This window comes from Amphiprion ocellaris, chromosome 13 (genome assembly GCF_022539595.1).
Source record: "Amphiprion ocellaris isolate individual 3 ecotype Okinawa chromosome 13, ASM2253959v1, whole genome shotgun sequence".
In the NCBI taxonomy this organism is placed as follows: Eukaryota; Metazoa; Chordata; class Actinopteri; family Pomacentridae; genus Amphiprion; species Amphiprion ocellaris.
Genome location: NC_072778.1, coordinates 1994269 through 2020561, shown reverse-complemented (window position 1 = coordinate 2020561; position 26293 = coordinate 1994269). Strand labels below are relative to the sequence as shown.

Genomic DNA, 26293 nt, shown 5'->3' with positions numbered 1-26293 from the left:
GCTGGTTTGAATTCAACATGTTTTGTAGGCACATGAAACACTTTGTAACTTGGATTTCAAAAAGTCCTCTAATATTTATAATTGCCGCTTCATAAACTGTCCTTTAAAAGAGAGAATTTCCTGCTGACCTTTCTGGACTTTGTCACAGAGCAGGTAAACCTCCTCTCCTCCCGTCACACAGCCGGCGGTCCGATCCATCCTCACGATCTTCAGGTTAGAGGCGTTTGGAGCCTCTGAGGGAGGAAACAGGAAGACGAAGGTGGAAAAAAAAGAGCTTCAGACACTAAACATCTGCAGTCAGGTATCTTCAGTGAATCCACCTTTTAGTCCCTGAGAGGCAAAACTAACCATAAAAACAAACACTGGAACAAACAAAACAGTAAAAAGCAAAGATTAAACACTTTTACACTTGGAGGACAGGAGAATAAATTATATGTAAGCGTGCATCAGACAGAGCTGTTCATCCTGAAATCCACAATCACAGCTGATTAATGATTAATAGAAGAAGAATTCACCCCTTGTTTGGTTGTTATCTGTCCTTTAAAAGAAAATGCCAAAAGTAAACATTGTGCATTTTGGTCTTTTGGGAAATGAAGCTCTCCAAAGTCTTTCTTGATGTTTTATAGACCAAAAAAGGTCCCAAAACCTCAACTACAGGCCAGGAAAAGGTCTTCTTCAGGCTCCAAGATAAAGATAAGAAACAATAAGATGCGAAAATGTAAGATGAGAAGGAACACTCTGACTTTATAAAAAAAATCTAACAACTGAAGATTTCACCAAACCAAAGAGTGCAGTTTGTGTCGAACATGTTTTCTGTTGGTAAAGTGAAAGTGGATCCAGAAGGGATGTTTGGTTCCACTGAGAGGAAACGAACAGAAACCAAAGCAGCAGCAGCAGTAAGGGGGAAATGAAACCAGGCAACACAAACAGCAGCTGAATAACTTTAGATTCTCCACCTCAGCTACTAACGCAAGGAAATGAGGTTCAATACAAGAAAAACAATCACTAGTTCCTTCCTGACCTTCTCAGAACATCTGGTTCTTCATCCCCAGTAACTTTATTAATGATCAGAGTTCTACCTTCAGACTGGGAATATTTTCCTTCAAGTCCATAGAGGTGGGTCCAGATTTATCACTTTTTAATGGACTTTTTCCATCATTTCTGGGCCTCAGACCTTCATGAGTCCAGCAGATAGAACCATGACATGTAGGAGGAAAAACACAGAGTTCTGGTGAAAACTGCAAGTAAAATAACTAAAAAAAAGCAGGAAAATTACCACGAAAAGAAGTAAATATATCACAAAGAGACACAAAATGTCCACAAAAAGATGCAAAATGACCAAAAAAAGGGTAGAAACTACAACAAACAGACACAAAATCAGCACAAAAAAGAGACAAAAGCACCACAAAGTCCAGACTACTACAAAATGACCCCAATCATCACAAAAATAAGTGAAAAGACACACAGAAAAACACACATTTTAGGAGGAGAAACACATCTGAGTTCTGCTAAAAACTGACACCAGATCAGTTTATATCCATCCAAGTGTCACAGTCTGAAGATAATCAAAGTTAAAGTAATCCTGGATGATATTTGTGTTGTTTTGGACAAGATTTCAGGTCCTTTTGAACATTTTTGGAATATTTTGGGGAGACAGTGAGTCATTTTGGAAGGTTTTTGTCATTTTTTGGACAAAAAAAATTTTGAGACAATTTTGTGTAATTTTGGACATCTTTTGTCATTCTGAACAGTTTTTGAGGCATTTTGGACAAATATTGAAAAAATTGGGATGATTTTTGCACCATTTTAGACAATTTTAATGTAATTTCACCAATTTTATTAAAAACGCATTTGAGTTCTGGTAAAAACTGACACCAAATCAGTTTTACGTCCATCCAGGTGTCACAGTCGGAACATGGAATCTGGTTTTTGCTCCAGAATGACACAAAATGACCCAAACAAGACTCAAGACATCAGAAAGGAGACAAAACTTTCTGAAAGAGATGTGAAACGACACAAACGAGACACAAAAGAAAAACAGTTAAAAAAGTAAGAAACAAAACGACAAAAACAACGACAAAGGTGAGACAAAATAGACAAAATGACAAAAAAAATCACAAAAATGAGCCATAAAACAAAAAATAAATACCCTAAGAATCTAAACACTAGATCTGTTTTTTGTTTAGAATGGGAGAAAAAAATGACAAAAACGAGACGGAAAACAACAGAAAGGAGACAAAACTTTCTGAAAGAAACGTGAAACGACATAAATGAAACACAAAAGGAAAGAGAAACAAAATGACAAATTTTAAAAAATTGTAAAATTTAGAGCCACCTCTATATAATTCAAGAGCCTGTATTTCTTACTTTTCCCTCCCCTGACCAGTCGAGGCAGATGTCTGCACTCCCTGAGCACGGTTCTTCCTCATAGAGTTTGTTTTCTTCCCACTGAAGCCAAAAAGCTGCTCAAAGGGAATCGTTTGGTTTCGTTGGTTTTCTCTTCATATTATAAAGTCTTGACCTTACTATGAGAGGCGCCTTGAGACGACACATGTTGTGAGTTAGTGATAAATAAAAGAGAATATTTCCGAGTTGCTCTGTTTCCAGAGGTGTAGGACTTTGAAAAATGAGCCTCAGTGAAGACAAATGAGGTAAAATATGTCGTCCGTTTGTTTGTCTACATGAAAGCTGACGTTTAACTAGCAGATATCTGAAGAGCTCTGTCCTGTGAATAGGGAGTGGAACAGATCAGGTCAACGGTAACGTTCAGTTAACGGTTTAAAAGCCTATTTCAACAGCTGGCAGTAATTCATGCATGCATCAGTGACGTTTTAGTTCTCATCTCTTAGTTTCAAACCTGCAACCAGGCGGAAAAAATGACAAAGTGAAACCAAACCGAAACTTCACTTGGAGCCTCTTTTCATTGAGGTTTCCAGCAGCTTCGATGTTTAACTTCCCTCTGGTCCACCCAGGATGTGGAACCAGGCAGACCTGCTAACGGGTGGATTATTCAGAACATCTGGACTCACTGCTGTCGTAGATCGGCTCCGAGACGACTGGCTCGAGCCTCCTGGAGAAACCTCCGTCGCTGTCGGGCAGGAACGCCGTGAACATGAGCCGGACCACGCTGAGGTCCATTTCTTTGGCCTGAAGAGACGCCGCGCTGCCGATCACGCCTCGCTGCTGGTCTGAGGACAATGAAAACACACAAGAGAAGACAGAATCTGGTGAGAAACACTGTTCAGATGCAGAAACAAGAAGGGAGGAACACGAGACAAAAAATCCACAGTCAGAAAATTATTTTAAAAAATACCCATCTGTTAGAAGAAAAGTCCTAATATTCAAAAAAAGTCCTAATATTAGAAAAAAGTCCTAACAGTCCAAAAAAGTCCTAATATTCAAAAAAATCCAAAAAACTAAAAAGTCATAATGTTCCAAAAAAGTTCTAATATTTTTCTAAAAAGTCCTAATATTCCCAAAAGTCTTAATATTCCAAAAAAGTCTTCACTTTCCTTCAATGTTCTCAGTGTTCTCTTTCCAAAAGCAACCTCACTTTATTAAAATGTCCGTAATCTGACTAATGTCCCAGTAAAGTCAGTTTATAGTTGGAAAGTAACTCCATCCATCCATCCATTATCTATACACCGCTTAATCCTCACTAGGGTCGCGGGGGGCTGGAGTCTATCCCAGCTGACTCGGGCGAAGGCAGGGGACACCCTGGACAGGTCGCCAGTCTGTCGCAGGGCTACATATATAGACAAACAATCACTCTCACATTCACACCTACGGACAATTTAGAGTAATCAATTAACCTCAGCATATTTTTGGACTGTGGGAGGAAGCCGGAGTACCCGGAGAAAACCCACGCATGCACAGGGAGAACATGCAAACTCCATGCAGAAAGATCCCGGGAAAGCCGGGACGCGAACCAGGGACCTTCTTGCTGCAAGGCGAAAGTGCTAACCACTACGCCACTGTACAGCCCGGAAAGTAACTCTAAGTAAGTTATTTTACTACCAGTAAATAGTTCCCTAACTCACCGCTCAGCTCTTCCTACCAGTAAATGCTTCCCTAACATCCACTGTTGCTACCAGTAAATGGTTCCCTAACATCCACTCTTACCACCAGTAAATGGTTCCCTAACGTCCACTCTTACCACCAGTAAATGGTTCCCTAACGTCCACTCTTACTACCAGTAAATGTTCCCTAACGTCCACTCATGCCACCAGTAAATGTTCCCTAACGTCCACTCTTACTGCCAGTAAATGGTTCCCTAACGTCCACTCTTACCACCAGTAAATGGTTCCCTAACGTCCACTCTTACTACCAGTAAATGTTCCCTAACGTCCACTCATGCCACCAGTAAATGTTCCCTAACGTCCACTCTTACTGCCAGTAAATGGTTCCCTAACGTCCACTCTTACCACCAGTAAATGGTTCCCTAACGTCCACTCTTACTACCAGTAAATGTTCCCTAACGTCCACTCATGCCACCAGTAAATGTTCCCTAACGTCCACTCTTACTACCAGTAAATGTTCCCTAACGTCCACTCATGCCACCAGTAAATGTTCCCTAACTCACCGCTCAGCTCTCTGGGAACTCGGACTTCCCCCCGCAGGGCGTCGATCTCGGGGTGGATGGAGACTCCACAGTTGTGTCCCATCCTGAAGGCCTCCACCATCCGCTCCTCCAGGGTCTTCGCCACGTTCTTCTTGGTCACGTGGAGGATCCCCAGGTTGGGGAAGCTGTGGAACGTAGTACTGGTTTAACTGGAGTTCTACTGGTTTTACTGGAGTTCTATTGGTTTTACAGGACTTCTACTGATTTTACTAATGTGCTACTGGTCTTACTGGACTTCTACTGGTCTTACTGGAGTTGTACTGGTGTTGCTGTGTGTGCAGACCTGATGCTGGAGTCTTTGGACTGCAGGTCGGCGATGCAGATTCCTTTGTCGCACTGTTTTCCCACCAGGCTGTGAGCGTGAAGCTGAGGGAGGGGGGTCAGCGCCGTGACCAGCTGGACCACCACCCGGGCCTGACCCTGGTAGTTACAGATCTGAAACACGGGAATGAACTTTATTACTTCAAATCCAGATCTGACAGTTTACAGAGAAGATCAGGTGGTTAAACTTCTGAGCGAGGAGGCATTCAGCTGAATTACTGGGTATCAGCCTCGTCAGATCTTATTGTGGTTTCTGAACCTCAGATGAGTCAAACAGAAGACGAGAGCTGATCTGATGCACTGTTTGTGTTTCTCTGCTGTGGTTCAGAGAAACTTTCACCTGGTACGACATATCAGACATCAGCTCTAGACGCTGCCATGTTTACCATTCACAGACGGAAGAAATGATTAGAAACAGTAAATATTTTCATCTCCTGTCCAAGAGATTTGCTGGAAAAAAGGGTTAAAGTGCAGCTTTGAAGAACAGAAAGAGACACATTGATCTTAAATCTAAATTATCTTAATTGCAGAGTAAATAAAACAAATAACTTCAGCATAACTGCGTTTGTCTACACTGGAGAAGCCTTTAAATTCCCCCTGTATCATCTTATCAGTAAGTCTGGTGTTGCAGTGAGTCGTCAATAACTGATTATCAAGAATTAATCTTGTTTGCAAAAAACAAAACAATATTTTATATTTTATGGAGTTCAGAGATTCTGTAGATGAGACGCACCAGTGTTCTGGCCCCAAAAACTGGTGATTTTAAACTCACAGAACGTAAATGTCAAGTTTTCCTCACATTACTACAGTTGCTGCTATTAAACAGAGACTAAATGAGCAGGTTTTCCTTTGAAATGATGAAAGAATTGATGAGGGTGTTATGCTGTAACTCACATCGACAAAAACTCGATCTAACTGGCAAAGGAAGTGCCATGAGAGATGTGAAATGAAGATACATCGCGTAAAAACGGAAGACGTCATTCATTTTAGTGCCAAAAAAAAAATCAAGGTCAGATTTTTAGATTTAGAGCGAATTACAGTCGCAGAAGATGACAAATAAACATCCACAAACCTGCTCAGAAATCATTTAAAGAGCAGCTCTTCCCAGAGAATCACTATTTCTATTAAAGTATCAAAGTAATTCACTATAAATGTCCATATACAGTGCTGTGAAAAAGTATTTGCCCCCTTCTCGAATTTTTATTTTTTTTGAATATTTGCCCAATTTAAATGTTTAAGACCATCAAACAAATGTAAATACTAGACAAAGATAACTAAAGTAAATATAAAATACAGTTTTTAAGTGATTTTGACTTTATGTTTTGAGGAGAAAAAAGCTATCCAAACCCACCTGGCCCTGTGTGAAAAAGTAACTGGCCCCCTTGTTAAATCATGAATTAACTGTGGTTAATCACATTTTCTGGAACGTGAGTTCAATTTCACTGATCACACCCAAGCCTGACAACCTCCAGACCTGTTCAATCAAGAAATCACTTAAATAGAACCTGTCTGACTAAATGAAGTCGGCCAAAAGATCTGAAAAAGCTGCAACAAAATGCAGCGATCCAAAGAAATTCAAGAACAATTGGCATCTATAAGTCTAGAAAGGGTTACAAAGCCATTTCTAAAGCCTGACGATTCCAGCGAACCACTATGAGAGCCATTATCCACAAATGGAGAAAACATGGAACAGTGGTGAACCTTCCCAGGAATGGATCAACGACCAAAATTACCCCAAGAACACAGCAACGACTCATCCAGGAGGTCACAAGGGAACCCAGGACAACATCTAAAGACCTGCAGGCCTACCTTGGCTCAGTTAAGGTCAGTATTCATGGCTCAACAATAAGGAAGAGACTGGGCAGAAATGGATCCATCGCAGAGTTCCAAGAGAAAACCACTGCTGACTAAAAATAACATAAAGACTTGTCTTAATTTGGCAAACAAACATCTGAATGATCCCCAAGACTTTTGGGAAAACATTCTATGGACTGATGAGACGAAAGTTGAACTTTTTGGAAGGTGTGTCTTGTTACATTTAGCCCCCAACAACCCAAGATTCCACAGCAACCAAAGGTGTCCGAGGTACCACAGCCACCCAAGATCCCAAAGGTACCGTAGCAACCCAAGACTCCCCAGAAACCTAAGGTGCCCAACGTACCGCAGCAACTCAAGATTCCCCAGCAACTCAAGGTGCCCAAGGTCCCCCACCAGCACAAGGTCCTCCAGCAACGCCAAGTGCCCAAACACTGGCTCCAGCGACCTCAGATGGTACACTATCCATTCAAGAAGCCAGGCAGCTAGTCCAAGGTGCTACGCCAGAAGCCCCATTAGACCAGTTACTAACCTTAGCAGCATTTCAGAAAAAGAATATCATCCCAACAGTCAAACATGGTGGTGATAGTGTGATGGTCCGGGGCTGCTTTGCTGCTTCAGGACCTGGACGACTTGCTGTGATTGATGGAACCATGAATTCTGCTCTCTACCAGAAAATCCTGAAGGAGAATGTTCGGCCATCAGTTTGTGACCTCAAGCTGAAGCTCACTTGGGTTCTACAGCAGGAAAACAATCCAAAACACACCAGAAAATCGACTTCTGAACAGCTTAATAAAAACTAGATGAAGGTTTTGGAGTGACCTAGTCAAAGTCTAGACTTGAATCTGGTTGAAATGCTGTGGAATAACCTTAAAAAGGCCGTTCAAGCTGGAGAACCCTCCAGTGTTGATGAATTCAAACAATTCTGCAAAGAAGAGTGGAACAAAGTATCTCCAGAGTGACGTGAAAGACTCATTGCCAGTTATAGAAAAGGCTTGATTTCAGTTGTTGCTGCTGAGGGTGGCCCAACCAGTTATTAGGTTTAGGGGGCAATTATTTTTTTATCATTATCTTTATTTATATTTGTTCGATGATCTTAAACATTAAAGTGGGGAAAATATGCAAAAAAAATAAGAATTTGAGAAGGGGGCTAATACTTTTCATGGCAAACGGCAAACAGGTTCTACAAATAGATAATCCAGTTTATGTAAGTTTCCAAACTGTAAATAAATGTTGATTGGGAGTTTTTAAAATCAGATTTAAATAATCCAGTGCTTGCTAATCTGTCTCCTGTAATGTTGTTATAACTTTCTTTCATTGATCTGTGGTTCCTCCTGCTGATTTTCTCGTTGTCCCACCGTTTAACTCGCTGCACATAAAGGAAACCAGCTCATAAAACATTGTTCCTGTTTCTTCTGCGTGTGCACGAGTCGCGTCGCTGCAGGAACGCTGCAACCGCTGCAGTAAATAAACACCAGCACCACTTCCTCTTCCCGGTTCTGTCGGCCACTCATGGCGCTCCGGCAGAAGAGCTCAGTTCCTAGAAACACAGCGAGCTCTGCAGTTTGATGGTTTCCTGGTTCAAACATGTTGAGTTTGTCACGCCCAGAAGCGAAACAATCTGACTGACTGTAACACAAACTCTGTCAGGTGTGTTCAGTAAAGGTGGGCGACTTACAGCACCTATAAAAACTATTAACCCCTCTCAATCCTGGGTAATTTTAATTTGGCTTTATGGGAAGAACTTACACAAAAAAAACAAAACCTCTTTCATGTCCAAGTGTAAACAGATTTAATAGAGAGATTTAGTAATGTCAGTTAATTAAAAATGTAAAGTTAGTGACTAGATCTGAGGTTAGTGAATGTGTCTCAGTGATTGTAGCATCAAGACTTCCGGATCTGGAAGGTCCAGTCTCTGGTGGATCAGTTCTCCTGGATAGAACTACACCATAAAGACTAAAGAACACTCCAAGAAACTTTGAGAAAAGGTCGTTGGAAAACATCAGTCAGGACGATACAAGAACATTTCCAAGTTCCTGAAGATCTCCTGGAGTCCAGTTAAATCCATCATTAAGAAATGGAAGGAAGATGGAACATGAATAAATCTGACTAGAGCAGGACGTCCTCAAGACCTGAGAGACTAGAGAGGGAGGCCACCAAGACACCTATGACTCCTCTGAAGGAGATACAAGAAAGAGACTAGTGAAGGAGGCCACCAAGACACCTATGACTCCTCTGAAGGAGATACAAGAATGAAACTAGTGAGGAAGGCCACCAAGACACCTATGACTCCTGTGAAAAAGGTCATTGTTGAAGATGTTTGCTATTTTTTCAGTGTTTTAAATGTGACAAACAGTTTCTAAAGCTTTCTCCAGTGATTTACAGTCTGTCAAAATAAAATACATTTAAATAAATCGTCATTTTTCTTTATTTAAAGGGAAATAATCATCAATAATTGGTAGATTAATAACTCAAAAAATAGTCAGGGATGGCAACGCTTACATCAACGTCATCTGATTTTGTAAAAGCCCAGAAGTCAAAAGAAAAACTAGAGCAGAATTAACATTAATCCAACATTTTATTAATTTTCCGTCCTCACGTTGGTTTCTCTGACGCAGATGTAAGTCAGAGCGTCTGTAATCAGGCGACAAAACAAGCTTTTCTTTTTCCAGGACGCGAGTCTTAAAGGGTTAAGCGTGTCAGTGTTTCTGGGCCAGAGTGGGCACTAACACAGATATTACACCTCTGGACGTCAGCTTTCATCCGCCAGCCGAAACCAAACACCTTCTCTGAGTGTGACGCAGTGCCACTTCCTTGTAATTAGCTGTGGGTGAAGGAGGAAATTCCCAACAGACATGAAACGCTGCAGACGTGTGTGTGTGTGTGTGTGTGTGTGTGTGTGTGTGTGTGTGTGTGTGTGTGTGTGTGTGTGTGTGTGTGTGTGTAGGTGTGTGTGTTGGTATAAACTCCTCAGACAGGTCCAGACCAGCACGAGATTCTTAGAGCCCAACACTCCGCTTGCTTCTGAAGAAACTTCCTCCGATGTCACCTAGTGAACAGTCGCATCTGAGCACGTGCAGGAAGTTTAAACGCACATCTGGATTCAAGAGGAGGAAAAACCAACAAGAAAAAGCAGGTTGTCGTCCAACATGTGTTTTAAGAAAACCTGCAAAGGTTCCCGTGAAATCTTCAGAAAAGTTACACAAACGTCCCTAAAAACAGATGGAGGTTAACTTCAATAACTAGTGATAAAGAATGAAAACTTATTGAATAAACATGAAGAGAGTACAGTAGTTTTATATAGCTTCTTATTGATTATCTGTGCTGATAATTGATTAACCTCAGACTGTTGTCGTGGTTTAATTGATTCAGGAAGGTTTGATCCTTAAGCAGGTTATTTCTTCAATTTGATTTCCTTTTTTTTGCATTTATTTCCTCTTTTCTTTGCTTTTTATGTGGTTGGAACTGGAGTTGACTAAACCGCAACAAGACGGTATTTTCTACTGGGACTATTTTACAGAAGGAAGCCACCAAGACACCTATGACTCCTCTGAAGGAGATACTAGAAAGAGACTAGTGAGGGAGGCCACCAAGACACCTATGACTCCTCTGAAGGAGTCACAAAAAAGAGACGAGTGTTGCTTTGCATTTCATTTTTGGTTTTTTGGGTTTTTTTTGTCATTTTGTTTTAGGTTTTTTTCATCATTTTGTGGTTGTGTTCACGTCGTTTCACATCTTTCCAAAAGTTTTGTCTCCTTTCTGTTATCAGTCTTGTTTTTGTAATTTTTGTCTCATTTTGAACAAAAATCAAACGCAGCGTTTAGACTCTCAAGGATTTTATTGTTGTTTCGTGACTCATTTTTGTCATATTTTTGTCATTTTGTTTCTTGCTTTTTTCATCATTTTGCGTTCTTCTTTCGTTTTGTGTCTTATCCGTGTCGTTTCAGGTCTCTTTCGGAAGATTTTGTCTCCTTTCTGTTGTTTTCAGTGTTGTCGTTGTTGTTACGTCTCATTTTGAACAATAAACAGACTTGGTGTTTCGATTCTCATTGGGTTATTTGTAGTTTTGCATCTCATTTTTGTCATTTTCTGTTTTATTTTTGTAGTTTTGACAGAAAAAGTCCATTAAAAAGTGATAATCTGGGCCCACCTCTATGGACTTGAAGGAAAACATTCCCAGTATGAAGGTAGAACTCTGATCATTAATGAAGTTACTGGGGATGAAAAACCAGATGGTTCGAAGGAGATTCAGGTGGAACTTTTTACATAATTGGTTGATTTTATCTGTGGTGTCTTTACCAATGAAAAGCTGACCACAAAAACATTAAATGTGTCCACAGTGAAGACAATAAACAGGGAAATTCCTGCTTTGTTACACATAAAGCGCCAAATTAGAATTATTTCTAGGAAGCTTCCTTAGAAATTATTAGGAAATTACAGGAGTGAAAAAAAACAGAGCTTCTGAGAAACTAGAGTTCCGTTTGCAGCAGAACATGTGCAGAGAACATGACAGTACTGGTATTTAAGGGCGTGAATTATGCATCTGAGGGATGACATCAATTAAAAGACAAAAGAGAGACGTGTGGTGAGTCAGATTGGTTGTCATCATCCCACTGGTCCCAACACAACTGGAGGGGTTTTCCCACCGTACAGCCTCAACATGCAAACATCAACAGCAGCACGGCTTCCTGGTTTGTTCTGATCACATACATGACAGAAAACATCCGCTTCAACGCAACATTAAATGCTTCACATTCCTCTAGTCACATAAAACTTTTGACTCTCCAGAAGCTCCACCAAACACAGTCTACCATGTGAGCGTTAGATGCTTTGTAGATCGTTGGGACGAACATTTATCGGAATGTTTGTCTTAAAATCAGAACCTTTAAAAAAAAAAAAAAAACATGCCGGCAGAATTTCAAAGGATGAAAAACAAATAAATCACCATTTAGCAACCAGAATCTGTTCAAATTGAAATGGATTTCAAATTTCCAATGGTCCTTGAATGCATCATGTGCGACACTACATCAGGAATATGAACTAAAATGAACATAAAACGGCACAAACAAGACACAAAATGACCAAAACTAGACAACAACAAGAACGAGGCAAAATGTGCCAAAGATGCAAAAGAAATGATCAAAATGAGACACAGAATGACAAAGTTGGCCAAGAAATGACAAAAAACTACAACAAACAAGACACAAATGACAAAAATTAGACATAAAACAACAAAAACAAGATGCGAAGTGACCTCAATGAGACAAAATGTGCCAAAGACGCAAAAAAAATCATCAAAATGAGACACAAAATGACAAAATCGGTCAAGAAATGACAACAAACGAGATACAAAATGACAAAAACTAGACATAAAACAACAAAAGCAAGATGCGAAGTGACCTCAGTGAGACAAAATGTGCCAAAGACGCAAAAAAATTCATCAAAATGACACAAAATGGCAAAATCAGTCAAGAAATGACAACAAACAAGATACAAAATGACAAAAACTACACATAAAACGACAAAAACGAGACAAAATGTGCCGTAGACACAAAAAAGAAATACATCAAAATGAGATACAAAATGGCAAAATTGGTCCAGAAATGACAAAAAAACAACAAACAAGACAACAAAACGACCAAAAACCGACCCAAAAAGGACCAAATGAGACACAGAACATCACAAAACAACTCAAGCAAGACAAAAAAATGACAAGATCCTGCTGAATCACTAAAATAAATACAGCATGGCTCAGAAACAGGAAACGGAGGAGAAAACTGTTGGAGATCCACTGAGCATGGTGAAACATCTTTCTACAGATGATGAGCAGAGGAGAGAGGAAAAGTCTGGAGAGGAAACATGGAGATATTCTTATTGAAAATGACTAACTCACAAAACATTTTGCAACGTGACAAAAGAATGGTTTAAAATGATTTCAAGAATGCCCAAAATGACATGAACCTGTTTCAAATGGTTGAAAATGTCATTTTAGACCAATGTGGAGTAATTCTGGACAGCTTTAGAGTCATCTTCAACGACTTCAACTTCATTTTTTTTAATGTTTCTGTCATTTAGGACAAATCTTGAGTCCATATAAACATTTCAAACTCAATTAAAACAGAATTTTGTCCTTTTGGACCCACTTTGAGTCATTTTAATCCAGTTTTGAGTCATTTTAGACCCACTCAGTCATTTTGGACAAATTCTGAGACATTCTTGAGTCATTCTGAAGAAGTTAAACGATGTTTTGAACAACTTCAACACGTTTTAAAGACGTTTTCTGTCTTTCTAACCGTGTCATGCTGGACAGAAGACATTTCTGAGTCCTCTATCTATTCATAATTGTTCTGTTTCCATGGAGGTCCAGGACTTTAGATTGCAGTTTTCTGGGTTTTGGGCTGTTTTAGTGCATCAACATCCAGATTTCTGACAAGCTGATGAGTCAAAATCCAGGTTTTTGATATTTTCTTGGATCAGTAATGAGGTTTTTGGCATGTTAGTGCATCAATATTCAGAATTTTGATGTTTTGCTGCAAGATTATTCAGTTTTTTGATGTTTTGTTGCATTAATATCCACGTTTTTGTTGTTTTGCAGGCAACAATATCCATTTTTTGGCACTGTGGTGCACCAACATCCATGTTTTCGACATTTTGGTGGCTCAATAAATGGAAAATAAACCTCAAAAAAATCGACTCTGCACGTTTTAAGGCTCTGAAAGTTTATCTGTGAACTAATAATCAGCATTAAAAGCTCTAAACCCTGTAAAATCAGCCACCAGTGAGGAAAAATGCTCGGTGTCCAGAGGGTTAATGAAGCTTAATACGTGTATTTTTTTGTTGAAGCAGGGTAACGTCTGTGAAACTACGAGACGGCAGCAGGAATCTGGGGATTTCCCATCTTTTCTGGTTTGGTCGGAACATGTGGGAGCTTCAGACTCCAAACCAAACATCAACAGAAGCAACACGACAGGAAGTTCAAGCTCCTGTGAGAACAACAAAGACTAACCTTTGAAAGCCAACGACAGTCCTGGAGATCAAACTAAATCACTCTGGTTCAATTTAAACCCAAGTAGGTTGTTAAAGCTGGTTTAATTAGTGTGATCCGATGTTTAACTGAACTCTGACTGACGTCTATCAGACATGAAGAACATCAGCAAAGAGGATTAAACTCTCTGAAGAGCTTTCATTTCATATAAAATCAACCAAACCTGTTTAAAAAAAAAAAAAGTTCCACCAGAACCTCCTCAGAATCATCTGCTTCTTCATCTCCAGTAACTTTATTAATGGTCAGAGTTCTACCTTCAGACTGGGAATATTTCTAGAGTTCCAGGTCCTTGAAGTCCATAGATGAGAACATCCCCTGGAGAAAGTTCTAGAGTATACCTACCTATTGACGAAAGTTCTAGAGTATACCCATCTATTGACGAAAGTTCTAGAGTATACCTACCTACTGACGAAAGATCCAGAGTAGACCTGTCTGTAGGTCTACTCTAAAACTTTCTACAGGGGACGTTCTCCTTCATTGCTTCCAGTATTTAAGTTTAGTCTCATTTAGAACATTCCAGGTCCTTCAAGTCCATAGAGGTGGGTCCAGATTTATCAGTTTTTAATGGACTTTTTCCATCATTTCTGAGCCTAAGAACTTCATCAGTCCAGCAGATAGAACCATGACATTCAGGAGGAGAAACACATCTGAGGTCTGATTAAAAACTGACATTAGATCAGTTTTACATCCATCCAGGTGTCTCAGTCTGAACACTACATCCAGTTTTTGTTCATTTTCTCTGTAACCAACTTTGGACCCACCTCTATTGATTTGAAGAAAATTATTCCCAGTATGAAGGTAGAACTCTGATTATTAATAAATTTACTGGAGATGAAGAATGAACTGATTGGAATGAACTTTCCAGCTGCTGTCAGGTGAGTCGTTGGTTACCTTGACGGTGGGGTAGGTCTTCCTGTTCTTCTCGCTGGAGGCTCCCGGCAGGCCTCCATGAGACGGACCTTCACAGCCGTACCTGAACCTGAAGCCACGCTGGAAAACAGACGGTGGAGCGTTAAAACACGATGACCAGGCCGATCGATCAAGCTGATAATCAATAATTCTGGTGTCTGGCTGCTCAGCGACAGTCACAGAAAAGTTCAACCAAAGAGTCAAATGTAAGAATTTCAAGCATTTGTGGGTTCAGTCCATTGGAAGGGTTTATATACCTCTGGGACTGTTGCTGCAGTACCTGGCTGTTCCACCAGGTGGAGCTACTTCCTGTTTAACGAGGAGGAGTTACAGGTGTGTTTGCTGACAGAATGGATTCATAAAACGAGCGAACCTCTGCCGTCTGACTATAAGGCTGGCGCTAGTCCGGTGTAGCTAGCTAATCACGAGTATTTTACGTCATTTTTGAGCAATTTTGTCACAGATTAGTCATTTTGAACAACAGGAACTTTTTTTAACACCGTTTAGATTTTTTTTACAGCATTCTCGACACGTTTTGAGTAATTTTAGGCAAATTCTGAGTTATTTAGGGACAAGCTTTGAGTCACTTGGGATATTTCAGTAATTTAGGACAAGTTTTGAGACAATTTTAATTCATTCTGAGGAAGTTTTTGTGTTTCTGGACAAGCTTTGAGTCATTTTGGACAAATTCTGAGTTATTTTGAGCCATTTATGGCTAATTTTGGACAACTTTTAAGTCATTCTGAGCAATTTTAACTCATTTAGAATGTTTTTTTTTATTTGGACAAATTAAGAGTAATTTTTAAATATTTCTGAGAAATTTAGGACAAGTTTTAAGACACTGAACAATTTGAATTCATTCTAAGGAACTTTTTTGTCATTTTGGACAAGTTTTGAGTTATTTTGCGTAAATATATTTACATCTGAGTAATTTGAGACACATTTTGAGTTATTCTGAATATTTTAATTCATTTAGGACAAGTTTTTGTTGTTTTGGACAAGTTTTCAGTCATTTGGGATATTTGTGAGCCATTTATGAGTAATTTGGGACAAGTTTTAATTCACTCAAAGACCTGTTAAAATGGTTCAGTCATTTTCATTTTTAGGCATTTAAGACACATTTAGAGAATTTTTGTGCTAATTTAGATGAGTCTGAAGTTATTTGGAGCCATTTATGAGTAAGTAAAGCAAACTGGAACAAGTTTTAAGACATTCCGAACAATTTAAAACTTATTTCGATGAAGCTTCACGTCATTTTGGATAAATTTTAAGTCACTCTGCAGCATAAGGTTGTAAAGACGCAGCCTCAAGTTTAGCTAGCTAGCTCTAAGTCATTTATCACTGAAATACATATTGACCTCCAGGCGGTAATTACTCATTCACACCTCTGTGAGTTTCTACAATCAGCCAGGACAGGTGAGATTTACCTGTTTGGGCTGCTCCAGGATCTGCAGGAACGGTCCATCTACTGAAAATACAAAGAAAAACACTCGGCATGAACATTTTCACAGTGGAAGCAGCAGTTTCAGTGCAATTAAACACAGTTACAGAGTTAAAATGAGCACGTTGTTGAAGATACATCCAGCATGGTGAAACATTTCTCAGTTCTTTCTCCTTCTTCATGGTTGCTCTGTTTCCACGGAGCTGCAAGACTTTAGATTATAGTGGAAAACGAGTCCACAGGGACTGAAACTGTGACAGACGCTGGCCTGGATTGTTGTTGGCGTGCACATAGCTCTAAACGTGTGCAGAGGAGGATAAGCTATTAGCCCACAGATCTGATGTTGAAAAAAGAAAAAAAAAAAATCATTCAACACGTCCTGGTTTGTTTTCTGCAGCATCCTGACTACTGCCGCCACTTCCTCATTTATTATCACGCCTACTCTGTTCAGCTGCAATCAGCAAACTACAAGCGTTCTGCATCAAACTACAAGCGTTCTGCATCAAACTACAAGTGTTCTGCATCAAACTACAAGCGTTCTGCATCAAACTACAAGCGTTCTGCATCAAACTACAAGCGTTCTGCATCAAACTACAAGCGTTCTGCATCAAACTACAAGCGTTCTGCATCAAACTACAACCGTTCTGCATCAAACTACAACCGTTCTGCATCAAACTACAACCGTCCTGCATCAAACTACAACCGTCCTGCATCAAACTACAACGTTTCAGACACAAAACAACTGCAAAGAAATACAAAACAATTATTCAAGAGACACAAAACAGCTAAAATAAAAACACAAAACACAGAGACAGAAATTCTGCAAAGAGATGCACAAAACAACCGCAAAGACTGACAAAAATGTCAACAAAGACAAATGCAAAACAACTTCAAAGACTATAATCTCCAGAAAAAGACACAAACTGACGCAAAATTATCAAAAAGACACACAAAACTGGTCTAAAAATACACAGAACTGGCCTAAAAATGCACAAAACTGGTCTAAAAATACACAAAATTGCATGAAAATACCCCAAAATGGTATAAAAATACCCAAAACTGGTACAAAAATACACAAAACTGGTATAAAACAGACACGAAGTTCGAAAAATAGGCACAAAACTACATTAAAACAGACACAAAGAGAAACTTAAGCATCCTGAGACACAAAACATCTTAAAAGAGACAAAAACAGATAAACAAATGTGAACAAAACACACAAATAGTCACAAAAAATGACAGAAAATGACTCAGAACAGCTAAATAGAGAATCAAAACATGATTTATTCCACCATGAACCTTCAGTGGACTCAAAGGTTTATATTAAAAGTTTAAATTGAAGTTTAAATTAAAGGTTTTGGGTGCTTTAATGTTATAATAAATCAGAATATAAAGGAAAGCTGAACTTGACACAAAGCCTCTGAACTGAAAGAGGCTGGTTTTAAATATATTTCAGTATTTCATGGGGATGTGACCTCTGATGGAGGAAGTGAAGCTGCTGATGAATCACTTTTGTTAAATGAGACACTTTCCCCTCCATCCTACTCAACCTCCTTCTATCTTTACCTCAGAGTGGAGACCCAAAGGGAAATGAGAGCCGCCGCAGAGGACACGTCACGAAACTTCTCTTTCACTTTGCCTTCACTCTCCCCCCAGATATAAACTCATTTTTACAAAACGAAAGCGGAGTTTCGGCTGAATTTTCCTCCCTAAATCTGAGAGCTGCACACAGTAAATGATGGTTAAAACATGTTTATCAAGAAAAAAAACAACTGATTTTGGCCTCCAAAATAAGAGGAGGAGAAAATTCAATAAAACTAGGTTACTGAAAGATGAAAAACAACTGCGAAAAGACACAAAACAACCACAAAGAGACAGAAAATTAACACAAAGAGATGTAAAATGACAACAACAAGCCAGAAAACAAAAACAGAGAGACAGAAAAATGACCACAGAGATGCAAAATAGTCACAGAGACACAAACTGTCCACAAAAACACACAAAACAATCATAAAGCAACACAAAATGCCCGCAAAAGATCACAAAAAGGTACAAAATGAATACAGTGGGACTTAAAGTGACACCGAATTACCAGAAAAAGAAAACAACCACAAAGAGACACCAATTCTCCACAAAAACACACAAAACAACCACAAAGAGACACAAATTGTCTACAAAAACACACAAAACAATCACAAAGTGGCACAAAATGATGACAATGAGACAAAAAATGCACACAATGAATGAACACAAAGACACAAAACTATCACAAAACGACAGAAAATGATCTCAAAAACATGCACAACTGCAGCGACACACAAAACAACCCCAAAGAGACACAAAACAGCCACAAAGAGGAAAAAAATGACCACAAAGAGACACAAAATGACCACAAAGAGACACAAAACAAGCACGAAAAGACACAAAACAACCACAAAGAGACACAACAACCACAATGAGACACAAAACAACCACAAAAAGACACTAAACAACCACAAAAAGACATAAAACCACAAAAAGACACTAAACAACCACAAAAAGACACTAAACAACCACAAAAAGACACTAAACAACCACAGACACAGAAATACATAAAATGACCAGAAAGATAGAAAAAACAACTGCAAAAATGCAAAAAACAACCATGTAACAATTAGAATAATGAAAAAGACAACAAAAAACCCTATAAACACATGAAATGACAAAAAAGAGACAAAAAATGCCTGCTAAAAAAGACAAAATGACCACAAAACACCACAAGGAGACACAAAACAATCGCAAAAGACATAAAATTACTGCAAAAACACACAAAATGAACACAAGGAGACTCAAAATGACACATAATTATCACAAACAAACAAAATAACTGCAAAATGAGACAAGAAACTCACAAAATGACTGTAAAGAGAATCAAAACAATCAAAAAAAAAACATAACGTGACTGCAAAAACACACAAAACGTCCACAAAGACACACAAAATGATGGCCACAGCTATAAAATGACCACAAAAAAGTCCAAAACGACCTCAAAGAGACAAAAACAGGACCAGAAAAACCACACAGATAGCGCAAAACAGCCGCACGGACACAAAAACACACAAAATGACCGCATAAGACACAAAACAACTAAAGAAATGAACACAAAGAGACACAAAAGGACCAGAAAGACAGAAAAAATAACTGCAAAAAGACAAAAAGTAGCCACATAATGCATAAAATAATCACAGAGACAAAAACACACAAAATGAACACAGAGACACAAAACAATTCCAAAACATGTAAAATGACTGCCAAAAAACACACTGAACCATCACAAAGAGACACAAAATGATGGTAAAAGATTGAAAATTACTGCAAAAAAAAAGCAAAACAACCACAAGCAGACAAAAAAAGAACCAGAAAACCACACAAATAGTGCAGAACAGCCACAGGGACACAAAAACACTGCAAAAGATGAAATCCTGACCACAAACAGACAGAAAGTCTCCAGAAAGAGACACAAATGTTGCGTTGTCATCCAGAACACATCTGACTCACATCTAACTTTCAGATTCTCAGTACATGAAATAAAATAAATAGATAAATAAAAAGCTGAGCTCATGTTGTTATAAAGCCACATAAAACAAATAAATAAAGACGTGACAGTGTTGAGGAGCAGGTGTGAAGCCGTCGACACACCTGTACGACTCTCACCTGTACGCAGAGACGACGTGGACATCACAGGAAAATGTGGAAAATCCCACGACGAATCGATGATGTCGAACATCTGTAAGAGAGACACGAAGAACACAAAGCTGTCGTCTGCAGGGGAAGTTCATCACAAGTTCAAGATGTGTTTAACTACAGCAGGAATACACACAACAAGAGACACAAAACCAGTGTAAAGAGACACAAAACAACCACAAAGACACACAAAACAACCACAAAGACACACAAAACAACCACAAAGAGACACAAAACAACCACAAAACAACCTCAAGGAGACAAAACAACCACAAATAGATACAAAACAACCACAAAGAGACACAAAACAACCAAAAATAGACACAAAAAACCACAAATAAACACAAAACAACCACAAATAAACACAAAACAGCCAAAAAGAGACACAAAACATTTGTGCACCAACTCCACGACAACAGAAAATATTCCTTTTAAATCAGTGGATAAATGTGATTTGTCATAAACAGACTTGCTCAGGTGCGTTTACCTGGTTGGAGGTGTGAAGGTAGGGGTCGTCTCCAGCCATGATGTCTGCAAATAACAAAAATTAAAATGTAAGACGTTTTTCAAAACCACACAGAATAAAACACAATACTTCATTTATGGATCTATAAAAAATGTAATTTACCGACATTTATACTGTATTTTGTCAGTTTATTACAACATCCGTTGTATAATGTGAAAATTCTGTGATTATATTTGGACAAAACAAGGATTAATTTGGCTCTGATGAACATTTTTTAGTGTTTCTAAATGTTTTATTGATCGATCACTTGATCAGAGGAGACCTAAAAACAATAGTTCTAGTGCTAAAAATTGCAAAAAAAATGTTGCATATCGTCTTCACATAGGAGTAAATAATTAATTTTGAAGCATCTAGGTTGATTCTGTGAAGCTGTAATCTGCATTTTTTCATTATTTACATGACTGATGATGCAAAATATCATTAGCAGGACACAAATTATCATTTTAAACCTTTAAAATGGAAATTTAGGGTGTTAAATACTAATATAATATTGAAGGTCAGAGGAGACATAACTATTGTCACCTTTGTACATAAAATTTAGGATTATCAGGGCTTTGAAACTAGAAATAATTGTTCTCTAAGCTTTTTAAAGACCTAAAGATATCTAATTTTAACAGTCAATCAATTCAGTAGTTTTTTAAGTGAAAATGTCAAATATTTGCTGGCTAATATCTATTGCTATAAAGATTTTTTGCATTTGTCTAACAAAAAACGGTAACTGTCAACGTGTTTGATTTGTTGGGACCAATTAAACATAAAATGTTTTGTAGTAAATTATAAACAGCCTTTTTTCAATATTTGACATTTTGTAAACAAATTACTAAATCGAAAGACATTAATCGATAATGCCAATACTAATTGGTGTCATTTATCATAAAACATCTGCATTTTGTATTGATTAACTGATCATATTTATTGATTATTAATCTCTTGACACTTGTTGCTGCTCCGCATCGCGCGTCCCCGCACCGGTTCCTCGTGGACGCGCCTGTGTGAACTGCGTTAGCTCCGCGGCTAACAGCTATTAGCGCTACCTGGCCGTTGTTGTTGTTGTTTACGTCGTCAAAGCGACCGTAAACAAACGAGCCGTCGTTACCGGTGAACACCTCCGGAGCGGTGACAGCGACGCAGCTTCGGTGTGGCGGGCGGCTTCAGGCTGCGCTGTATCCGGTCGGCGCTAACCGCTACCTGCCCTAGCCGTCCAGGAGCTAGCCCTGTGGGTTCCGGAGAATGTCACACGAAACTCCGTAGAGAAACCCGCCCGTTAAGCTGTCCTTCACCAATCACCTCAGGACGTCCATTTAGAGGACACCAACTGTAAATACAATAATCAGATGAATCCAGTCGTGATTTCGGCTACTTTAAAAACACACAAAACAGATTCATTTTAATAAAACTTTCAATATTTTTAGTTCAGTTTGTTTACATACGCAGCCCTCCGCTATTAGAACACACGAGAGTAAAGCTGCAGTGAAAGTTTAAACACGGACTAAAATAAGGACTTTATGTTTAATAAATATACGCCAAATTAACCAGTGGGAGTCATAAATACAACAAACCCTTTTAAATGTGGTGTAAAATATCCTCGTGGTTCCCGACAAGAGAGTAAACTTTAAGTTCCCGAGTTTCAAATGGAGTTCGGCGTGACGTCCTCAGCGTTACCTGGCTAATGAGGAAGTGAGCTGCATAACAAAGCAGCTCGGAGTTGTAACGGGTCACGATGCGGTTCGGTGATGAACGCACACGCGCAGCTGCCGGTCGGTTCGGTTACCGGTTCTGGGCAGCAAACACGTGGTTACCTGGTTAAGTCGCTCAGGTGTGCAGTGGGACTCTCGGCATGAACGTGGAGTGAGGGTCGGTCCGCTTCACTTCGGCTGACGGCTGCTCATCACTTGGCGGAACCAGCGGGTCCATTTACAGCCGCACTTTAATTGGAGTGCGTCATGACGCGACGGCAGCGCGTCACCGCAGCTTTTCAGGAGAAAATAAACGCGTTTCGAGCGGATAAAGTGCACTTTATTAGCGGCAGATCCAGCAGGTGACACCAACTTTGTGTCAGTTTAATAAAGTTCGCTGGTTTCCTTCCCCACTGGAAATTCCCTGTGACGTTCAGCGCGGCAAGAGCGGCTTATAGAGCGAAGAGGTCTCACTCCGAGGGCGAAAACACGGACCTAAAATCAAATTAAAATCAAATCCTGTGTTTTTATACTGCAGAACAGAAAATAAAACACCTGCAGCACAATGAAGCAAAACCACAGAGTCGAAATATAAACACAAGGACACAAAATGAAAAAAAAGAAAAAAAAATATATGTATATATATATATATATATATATATATATATATATATATATATATATATATATATATATATATATATATATATATATATGAGCAATGATGTGAGAAAGAAGGAAAGAGGGAAAAGGAGGAAGGGCAGGAGCTACAGCAAGGATCAACATGAAAATTATCCAAAATTACTCAAGACTTGTCAACAACCACTGAAAATTTGTCCAAAATAACTAAAAATTTTCTTAATTCAGTCAAAATTTGTCCTAGATGAAGCACTAACAGAGGAAGTGAAAAATCTGACTGTGAGACTTCACAAAGATATAAAATGATCCAAGAAGATCAACTAAAAATCAGTAAACCACAGTGTCAGCAGTGATCAGGTAGTATAGAAGGAGTCATAGTACCACTAATAAGGAGGTATAGAAGGAGTCATAGTACCACTAATCAGGAAGTATAGAAGGAGTTATAGTAGCACTAACCAGGGCTGACTCCTTTTATACCTGCAGCCCTGATTATTGGTACTATGTCCTTCTATACTACCTGATTACTGTTGACACTGTGGTTCACTGGTTTTTAGTTGCTCACTGATCTTCCTGGATCCTCTTATAGCTTTGTGAATGTCACAGATTTATTTTTCTCTTCTTCTGTTCAGTTCTTTTCCATGTGGATCCATGATGCAGACATAGATAGACACAGTTCATAGGTCCAGAACTGAGAAAGTTCTGCTGTTCTCAGCTCATTTTAGGATCATGTTCATCAGTTAGACTGATTGCAGTACAGAGTGAGTCTTCTTTTAATCACAGACCATCTTTGTTGCGCCACCTGCTGCCCCCTGCTGGTCCAGAGCTGCACCACAGCTCCCAGTCTGACACCAGCTGAGCGCTGATGGAAACATAAGGCCCGTCCTCGACCCTGATGCAGCCCAGATTAACCTCCTGAGGGGCCCCTGGTGGCCCCCAGCAGGCTGCACATGTAAATGTCAGGGTTTTCACAGATACACAGACAGCAGAGGAGACTGTAAATAAATGATAGATAATCTATAGAAACCAGCTGAAATGTTTTATCAATTCGTTGGTGGAGAAAAAGTTAATTAGCAATAATTTTGATTCATGATTTAGCATTTAACCTGAATCTTCTTCGAGGAAAAGTGTATTTCTTTGTAGTCATTTCTCCTTGTGGTTGCTTTGTGTTTCTTTGTGGTCATTTTGTGTTTCTTTGTGGTCATTTTGCATCTCTTTGTGGTCAATTTGTGTCTCCTTGTCATCATTTTGCGTCTTTGTGGTCATTTTGTGTCTCTTTATCATTTTGTGTATCTTTGTGTTCATTTTGTGTATCTTTGTGGTCATTTATTGTATTTTTGTGGTCATTTTGCATATCTTTGTGGTCATTTTGTGTTTCTTTGTGGTCATTTTGCATCTCTTTGTGGTCAATTTGTGTCTCTTTGTCATCAGTTTGCATCTTTGTGGTCATTTTGTGTCTCTTTGTGGTCAATTTGTGTATCTCTGTGGTCATTTTGTGTTTCTTTGTGGTCATTTTGCATCTCTTTGTGGTCAATTTGTGTCTCTTTGTCATCAGTTTGCATCTTTGTGGTCATTTTGTGTCTCTTTGTGGTCAATTTGTGTATCTCTGTGGTCATTTTTTATATTTTAGTGGTCATTTTGCATATATTTGTGGTTGTTTTCAGTCTCTTTGTGGTCATTTTGTGTCTTTTTGTAGCCGCTTTGTGTTTCTTTGTAGTCATTTTGTGTCTCTTTGTGGTTAACTTGTGCCTCACTGTGATCATTTCATGTCTCTTCTTCATAATTTTTTCCTTCTGTTGCCATCCTCTGCCTGTGTAGTCGTTCTGTGTCTCTATGTCATTCTCCGGTATGAGAGAACTATCAGTAGATTAATTCATAAAATACTTGTCAGGTGTGTTAATAATAAAGGTATTAACATGTCAGGTCAACACTAACTAAAAGCATCCACACTTAGATGTACAAAAACATAACACACATCTATAACTTTTTAACACACAAAACCACAAACAACATGTTTAGTTCTTTAGTTTATTAAGATTAAACACATGTAAGAATCAGTTATTTAAACATTTTTTATTTTATATATATATATATATATATATATATATATATATATATATATATGTACTATATACTCAGCTTTAGTTATGACAACATTCATAATAACCTGAACGTTACATCTAAGAGCATCTGTAAGACAATTAGTGCAATTTACCGTTTAAACTAAAAAAAAAAAAATACAGCTTCTGTCTGCAAAAATATACAGATATCATCTATGGAGCCGAAGAGCAACAGAAGGTCTGGAGGACGTCCAGAGGCACGAGCGTTTGAGGTGAACACACACCACTGCACCAGCACACACACACACAGTAACACACACCAGAGGGGGTTGCAGCGATGCCCACCGTGGCCTCTGATTGGCTGCAGGCCGACAGGTGACGCCGCCGCCACGGAGGCACGACGGACGCAGAGAAGCAGAAAAAGTTCACGTCTAAGTAGCGACATCCAACGAAAACACAACAGAGTGAAGCAGCAACACGTTCTTCACTGCAGGGATGGACCATCAACCAGAAGGTCCTGAGAAGATCCAGACCATCAACCAGAAGGTCTTTAAAAGAACCAGACCATCAACCAGAAGAACCTTAGAAGAACCAGACCATCAACCAGAACAACTTTAGAAGAACCAGCTCATCAACCAGAAGGTCTTTAGAAGAACCAGACCATCAACCAGAAGGTCCTTAGAAGATCCAGACCATCAACCAGAAGGTCTTTAGAAGAACCAGACCATCAACCAGAAGGTCCTTAGAAGAACCAGATCATCAACCAGAAGGTCCTGGACGCTTAGAAGAACCAGAAACCGTTCATGTCTGTTTGTTGTTAATCTGAGAGAATTTCTGACCATTTTAAACATTTCTGTCAATGTTTTGTGTGTCTCTGTGTGGTTGTTTTGTGTCTTTTAGTGGTTGCTTTGTGTCTCTTTGTGGTTGGTTTGTGTCTTTTTGTGGTCGTTTTATGTCTCTTTGTGGTTGTTTTGTGTGTTTTTGTTGTTGCTTTGTGTCTCTGTGGTTTTTTGTGCTAGTTTTGTCTCTAATTTTAAGTCTCTCAGTGGTTGTTTGTCTTTGTGGTTGTTTTATGTCTCTTTGTGGTTGTTTTGTATCTCTTTGTGGTTGTTTTGTCTCACTTTTGTGGTTGTTTTGTGTGTCTTTGTGGCTGTTTTGTGTCTTTTTGCTGTCGTTTTGTTTCTCTTTGTAGTTGTTTTGTGCCTGTGGTCATTCTACATTTCTTTGTGGTTGTTTTGTGTCTTTGCGGTTGCTTTGCTGCTTATTGTGATCATTTTATGTTTAGTTCTTGTCACTTTTCATCTATGTGTTGCAGGTTTTTCTCTCTTTGTCGTCACTTTGTGGCTTTTTCACGTACAGCTGATTCTCTGTGCGTCTGGACCTGTGCCGGTTCATGAATCCATCCATGCTCAGCTGACAGTTCGCTCAAATGTGCACAAAAACAGGAAAATTAAAAATATTTAGATATGAAAATCTGCCTGAATCGGAGGTTTTTGTTCAATAATAATAATAATAATAAT

General features: G+C 39.0%; 1 protein-coding gene across 7 annotated transcripts in view; it reads right to left on the bottom strand.

The window, feature by feature from the left end:
- Positions 1–22507, bottom strand: part of nfkb1 (nuclear factor of kappa light polypeptide gene enhancer in B-cells 1) — a 33168-nt gene extending 10661 nt beyond the window's left edge. Inside the window, exons 1-10 of one of the 7 annotated variants that reach the window (XM_023292966.3) lie at positions 22201–22507; positions 21436–21716; positions 20363–20406; positions 19846–19918; positions 16139–16179; positions 14694–14792; positions 4905–5056; positions 4583–4746; positions 3030–3188; positions 129–233 (exon numbers count right to left, since the gene is read on the bottom strand). In XM_023292966.3, coding sequence (XP_023148734.2) covers positions 129–233; positions 3030–3188; positions 4583–4746; positions 4905–5056; positions 14694–14792; positions 16139–16179; positions 19846–19918; positions 20363–20401 — 832 coding nt within the window. In that variant the 5' untranslated portion in view covers positions 20402–20406; positions 21436–21716; positions 22201–22507. Of the gene's footprint in view, positions 1–128; positions 234–3029; positions 3189–4582; positions 4747–4904; positions 5057–14693; positions 14793–16138; positions 16180–19845; positions 19919–20362; positions 20407–21435; positions 21717–21960; positions 22118–22200 lie in introns of those variants that run through there. The other 6 variants (XM_023292969.3, XM_055016579.1, XM_055016580.1 and 3 more) reach the window with 6 other exon arrangements.
- Between the last annotated feature and the right edge of the window lie 3786 nt (positions 22508–26293).